The 6,354-nt window shown below is 49.5% G+C and overlaps 3 protein-coding genes across 3 annotated transcripts; 1 reads left to right on the forward strand and 2 right to left on the reverse strand.

Moving 5' to 3' along the window:
* Positions 1 to 154: 154 nt before the first annotated feature.
* UCRPA7_356 (putative mitochondrial import inner membrane translocase subunit tim13 protein) lies at positions 155 to 475 on the forward strand (the record flags this gene model as incomplete). The annotated part of the gene is made up of 2 exons (XM_007912952.1): positions 155 to 238; positions 302 to 475. The coding sequence occupies 2 exons, from the start codon at positions 155 to 157 to the stop codon at positions 473 to 475; spliced, it is 258 nt and encodes an 85-aa protein (XP_007911143.1).
* Positions 476 to 727: 252 nt separating this feature from the next.
* Positions 728 to 1,936, reverse strand: UCRPA7_357 (putative coiled-coil domain-containing protein 55 protein; the record flags this gene model as incomplete). The annotated part of the gene is made up of 1 exon (XM_007912953.1): positions 728 to 1,936. The coding sequence occupies one exon, from the start codon at positions 1,934 to 1,936 to the stop codon at positions 728 to 730; it is 1,209 nt and encodes a 402-aa protein (XP_007911144.1).
* Positions 1,937 to 2,321: 385 nt separating this feature from the next.
* Positions 2,322 to 2,906, reverse strand: UCRPA7_358 (putative dienelactone hydrolase family protein; the record flags this gene model as incomplete). The annotated part of the gene is made up of 3 exons (XM_007912954.1): positions 2,322 to 2,577; positions 2,638 to 2,718; positions 2,773 to 2,906. 3 exons carry the CDS (start codon positions 2,904 to 2,906, stop codon positions 2,322 to 2,324), a joined length of 471 nt encoding a protein of 156 aa, XP_007911145.1.
* Between the last annotated feature and the right edge of the window lie 3,448 nt (positions 2,907 to 6,354).

Below are 6,354 nucleotides of genomic sequence, written 5' to 3' on the forward strand. Positions count from 1 at the left end.
CTAAACCAAGCCACAGAGATTCGGCCGCACCGCCACACCTAAAACTAATTGATTTTCCAGAGCTTCATCGATTCTTCAACCCCAACTGCTAGTAATTCTCAGAGCATCTCGTCACCATAAATCTACTCCGCCGAATACCGACGTCTTGTACAACATGGACTCCAACTCAGTGAAGCAAGCGATTATCAAGCAGATCCTGCTAGAGTCGAATACCAACAATGCCCGCCAGCTGATCGAGGTACGTTGTCATCACAATGCCCGGTAGTATTTTCCTAGATCTAACCAGAATGCCTCGCTCTAGAAGATTAACGAGAACTGCTTCGAGAAGTGCATTCCGAAGCCCGGCACATCCGTTTCGAGCGGCGAGCAGACTTGCGTTACTCAATGCATGGAGAAATACATGGCAGCTTGGAACCAGGTCAACGCTTCATACCTACGCAGGATACAACAGGAGGTCGGAAACTCGGGTCTATGAGCGCGCTTGCGAAATCAGACGGTTATTTTGTATCATCAAACATAGCAATGGTCGTAGGATGGTCTACGACTTCGGTTACATCAAAGGAACGGGAGCTATAGACAGCATGTCAGTGCCGGGTCAATGTACTTGTATGTATCAACTGTAACATTTGGGATGCCCCGGAGCATATGGCGAATCTCTTCTTCAGTCTTGGAAAAGATGCGCATCAATCGAGTGCGAATTTTGTTACAGCTATTACCTATATCTACACTAAGGTGGCTGCTCAAGAGCCTTTTTCTTCTCTTCTTCTGCCGCCCTCTTTCGCGCAAGATACCTCTCCTTGGCACTCGATATCTCGCTTGTGGTCTTCCTTGTCTTTGCCTCTTGTTCGATCTTCTTTCTCTCTTCTTCCTCTTCATCCCGCGACCTCTTGAGAGCTTGTTCAAGTTGTGCTTCAAGCATACGAGTCTGCCTCTCGCGCATAGCTTGCTTACCTCCAGGCGCAAAGTAACCCTTTCCGCTGTCGCGGGGGCCTGAGCCTCCGGTATTGCGGCTTTCCTCCTTCTTGGCTTCCGGTTTCTTCTTCGCGCCAAGATTTAGACCACCTTTAAGTAGTTGTCTCTTGTCGACGACTTGCCCTTCCTCGTTAATGGCGATAGAACCACCATGTTCGTTGATCTCCATAGCAATGTCCGTTTCTGTCTTTTCCTTCTCCTCTTCTTCTGGCTCCTCTTTCCTGCCGCCAGTCCTCTTCACCTCCTCTGCGGCTTTTGCGATCTCAGCCCGCCGTTGGTCCTCCCGTTCCAGGAGCTCTTTGTGAAAGCCAGTCATGCCGCCCAGCTTGTTCTTCTTCGCTTCTTGCTCTTCTCTCCTTCGCTCCTCCTCCTCATGCAGGCGATCCTCTTCCTGTTTCTCCTTGTACGCCTCTGTGACAAACTTCTCCTTGTCGGCGTATTCGTCGCCTTCGGCCTCGCGCTCCCTTTGGATCTTCTTGAGCTCCGCTATCGACCGGTCGCGCTCACGCACCTCCGCGGCCTTCGTTACGTCGGCCATGTACCGGGATTTGCGCTCCACATCTTTCTTTTCCACCTTCTTTTGCGGTTTAAAGGTATCGTAGACAGCATCGTAATCGTAAACCGAGGGGTCTAATTCTTCGGCTTGCTCTGCGTATTTGCGCGACGACAGCGCGCTGGACAGGTCACCGAACTGTGTCATCGGCGCGCCTTTGGCCTTGAGCTTGGGTGGCCCTGAAGGTGGGCCATTTTTTGACTTGAAGGAAGTCTTTTGGTTGGAGGTAGATGCTGAGGAGAAATCGTCTAGCTCGGATATTATGACCTCGTTCCCTTTTGAGGTGTTCTGGCCTTCGTCATCGGAGTCATCGTCGCCGCCAAAGGTGGGTTTCTTTCTCGAGGGAACACCTTTCGATAGGCCGGGCTTTTTGGTGAGGTTCAGGCCGAAAGAAAGCCCCGGTTTGCTCATGGTGCCTGGGCGCGTGCGCAGGGATCGTTATGATGATATAGCAGAACGAAGGTTTCTGAGCGCATGGCGGGACCTTTGGGTGTAACTTTAAGGTGCACCAGCCACACTTCGGATTCCGGCAGGCAAAATAGTACAAATAGGCCCCACTCAGTCAACAAGGTAGCAATCGGCGAACAAGCTTAATACCTAACATCAACGGCGCATACCAAAAGCAAATTACGATGTGAAGCGGCTATTGGAACAGCTTTCTAGGTTGCTTGTCTAAAATGGGAATGAATTGGCTTATTTAATTCTGAACATTCCTGCAGAATAGTAAATCGATCGACGCCATAGCTCCTCATCAGGTTAAAAGACCTCGTCTTGTCCTACCGAATCGGCACGAAACTCAAATATACTTGGCAAGAAACTCGGCCACCTGCTTATAGCCCTTTTCATACTGCCGAGCGTTGGTCTCGTCATTCAGCTTGGCTCTGGCGCCCATCCATCCGTGGAACATGTCTCCGTAAGTCTCGACATGGCCTACCTTGCCTGGCTGTGAGAGGATCTCTTTGTACTTTGCAACGACATCTGCCGGCTCGCCTGGCGAAGCGAGCAAGATGTGTGGAACTGTGAGAGCCTCGCCATCCTTGGCGTCCAGTCCACTAAGTTGTTGTTGTCAGTCGAGCCACTTCTTGGAATTCGTAATTCGCGATTTCACTCACCCTGGGTGCGCTGTCCAGCTCGCTGTGAACTTCCTTCCGAGGCCCTCGTTTCCTGGCCCGGCTGCGATGACTGCGACCTTACTGTGACCCGAATCAGCTACTTTGAATGATATGAAATGCAACGTGGGCTCATACCCTCCCCAGCAAAGGCCGCCAACAGCAGTGTGGTCGTCTACGGCAGGGTACTTTTCGGAAAGCGCCTTGCGAAACTTCAAGAGTCTCTCAACATTGGCTTCAATTCCCGCAGGCCCGGTTCTGAAGTCGCTCATTGCTTTTTGCTTCTCAGGCGTATCAACGGGGAACCAAGCAGCCTGAGCATATATACCAAGCAGGAAGTCTGGAACCAGTACTAAGGTGCCAATATGCTCAGACAGGCGATCTGCACCTTGTAAAGTTTGCGGCGCAAGACCAAAGACATCATAAATGTCTATGACTGCCTTGGTCGCATCTTCAGGTCCAACAATGTCTATCACTGTGTGAGCGATATCCTAAAACATTCAATGCCATGAAGAGCAAGTATACGGGAGCTCACAAGTCTTGATATCCCCGATAGTCTCATACCTGCCCTTAGTGGTGTATTCTGTCGAGACAGGCGGCAATTCGTTACAAGCTGCACTCGCCATGTTTGAGCTCTGACAATTGCAGATGAAGCAGCTTTCACAGAATAGAGTGGAACACTCTGAAGGTATTCTGGGTATGTGATATCACATAGATCAGTGCCAAGTTTAAGCCTCCCATCATTTATGCTAGTAAGGCGTGCTGCCCCATTAGCCGGTCTAGGTGCCGATGCACAACTCCTCCGCGACTGACGATGGACAGCCCCGCACTTGGCCGTTAAAGCCACTAAATCCCGGCCTTGGCCCGTAGAAGCTGCTGGAACGGCGCTCCCGCTTCGGTGCCGATGTTGCTGGGTCCACTCACTAACTGACTCGATTTCCTTGAACAGCAGCCGGAAGAGTGACGGACTTGAAATCTCATTTCTTGATTTAAAACCGTCTTGACGGTCACTATGGCGTTTAAGTGATATAAGATAGTGGGTTATTTTAAAATCTAATTTTAAAAAAACAATACTTGAGACCAGACTACATGATAGATCGGTATAAGTGACTTCATCGACATGCTAAATAACAGCAACGATGCACTGTTCTCTAAACACCTTGAAATCAATACAACATTTACCTGATCTCGTAAAGGCTCTTGTAGATCTAAATAAATCATCGTTTAGTGCTATCCTTCAGAGTTTCCCGAGAGACAGGCCAGACCTCAAACGCGTCACAGAGGCCAATGTCGCACTAATCGATGAATCCCCCACTGATTTAGAGGCCTGACCGCGGTCTGCATTTACTGCTAACATATTTCCTTGAAAAGCCATTCGCCGTGAGAAGAAGAGGTCGAGCCTTCTGATCTCCTCGTCGTCCTTGCCCTCTTCTACCACCCGATCTAACTTGCCATTGTCGAACGCAATCCCATGCCAAAGGAACATGCCTAGATTCTCTGCTGATTTAATCAAGTTACGCATTCGCAATGTCGGGTCCCTTAGTTCTGGTATTTTGACGGCGAGTTCTGACCACAGCACCTCGCGTAATGCATCGGCATCTGGGAAATAATGAAAGTCGCCATTGGCAACCTTAAAGCCCAATAGCTCTTCTGCTCCGTAGAGGCCGACGCCAAAGGGAAGGTATTCTGCCTCCGCCCAATCCAAAAGGCCGCAGAGACGAAGCTGGCCTGGAGTTGTTGCGTCCACCATGACATTGGATGGAACAATGTCCCCATGAGTTAGCGTCCAAGGGAGCGACTCGATTGAGGGCAAGTTATGAATCACTGATTCGACAAAAGGTAGAAATCGCACAGGCAGCGACCTTCGCATTTGACTCTAGCCGCAATCTGATAGAAGCACCAACTTTGCCTTTTGGTAGAACTGCTGGTGTGATATGCTGAGCGCGAGAATGCTGCCAACCGGTCGCTATGAAGGCAGCAAAGTCACGAATCAGAGACTTCCGATGGGTACTGATATACACTTCGCTTAGTGAAGGTGTACAACGAGATGTGTGGAACTCCGCCAATGTAATTCCTGGAAGCCTAGTCAGGGAGTACACGTAAAACAGAGTGTCCTCAATATCGTGTTCCGTATGACCAGCCTCGACTCCATGTTTCAAGTGAGACTGCGATATCTCACCCGAGCCAGCCAAGGATCCAAGATAAGCTGTCTTCGGCGCGATTATCCCATATACCTTACTTGCGGAGTTTGCGAGCGCAATGTCGAGCCGGTGAGCTGGAGGGCGAAATTGAACAATAGTGTCTGGGCCTACACAGAAGGTATACGAGCAGTAACCTTGTGATGTAGCTTCCTGGATTTCCACATTAGGAAACCGAGAGCGGACAAAGTCCCAGCATTGTGCTCGTATGCTCACGGGCAAGTCGCAGCGAGCAAAGAACGCATCAACCGGGTCTAAAATGTCAGCTCCACGGTTGCTGGTCATGATGGCAAAAGCCTCCAAATAGCTGCGCCATCTCTCTCATCGTTGCGAGAGTGAGAAGAAGGAGGGGTTCATCCTCCAGATAAGGTTGAGAAGGCGCTCTTTGTGTGGAGTCCAGCCGCTACGGAATCCTGAATGGTTCAGTTGGGTAAGTGACTGCGGGAGCTGCCGTAGTTGGCGAAAGGCCCCCACACTATTATCTTAGGTTGCATTAGTTTCTTGGAGGAACGAGGGCCTCTAGAATAGATATTGCAATTCCATTTTATGAATCATCCTCCATTGCCAGGTTCGTAGATGTTAGTCCATTAGAGGCAGATTTACTGAATGGCAAATGGCATGTTATTTCTTCGAGGCCTCGAAGGTTCTGTCTATTACCGGTGAGAGTTCCATGATCATGATTGAGTTCGAAATGTGCTCAGTTCAAATGGGTATAATTCTCATGTATTAAGCTACTGTCATGGCTCGGTACGACTGCGGAATTGCTGCTTCTCAAGACCTCTTCAATGATACTGATAATTCGGTTCACCAAAAGAAGTAGGTTGAGCAGGATAACTCCATTCTGGGTCTGAGTTGTATTCGAAATCTGACTCCGGTCGAGTGCAAAATTCGACGACTTCTTCAAATCGTTTCTGCGCTTCCGCCCGTTCATCACTTCCAAGGACCCTTCTCCAGGCCAGAAGTACTGAGCTACGGGGAAAAGGCTCTTGATCATCCAAGCCGCCTCCTTCTACAGATTGTAAGAGACCATAAGCAAACATTCTTTCTGCGGACCAAATGGCAAAACCCAAGCGCCTAAAAGGTTTAAAGGAGACATATAGTAATGGTGACGACCGTCCATTCCACTTGAAGCTGCTCTTCGGGCCTGTGACCACGTAGAAGAAATTGTAGGTTGCTGATGAGAAACCGTCCAGGGTCTCCTGGTCTCCCTCTCTCTTAACAGGAGTGGACCAGTCTCTCCTCGTCTGTAAGAACTTCGGTGCTGTAATCGTCTCTTTATCTTCCTCGGTGTAATTCACGACCGACCAGATTAGTTGGTGCTCAAATATGACGGCCCAAGAGTATACATGTAGTTCAAATAAGATGTCAGGGGCGTGTCCCAGTGCCCAGTAAGGAACATCATGCAACTGGACAACGGTGCTCTCCTCAAATTTCTTGACGTCATCATCCGGCCAGCCAAGACGAGAAGTTTGAGCAGCATTCTTTAAGTCACGAAATAGCTGCAGACGCCAGAAAGCTCGAA

This window comes from Phaeoacremonium minimum, assembly GCF_000392275.1.
Source record: "Phaeoacremonium minimum UCRPA7 unplaced genomic scaffold PA7_03_scaffold_27, whole genome shotgun sequence".
Lineage (NCBI taxonomy): Eukaryota > Fungi > Ascomycota > Sordariomycetes > Togniniales > Togniniaceae > Phaeoacremonium > Phaeoacremonium minimum.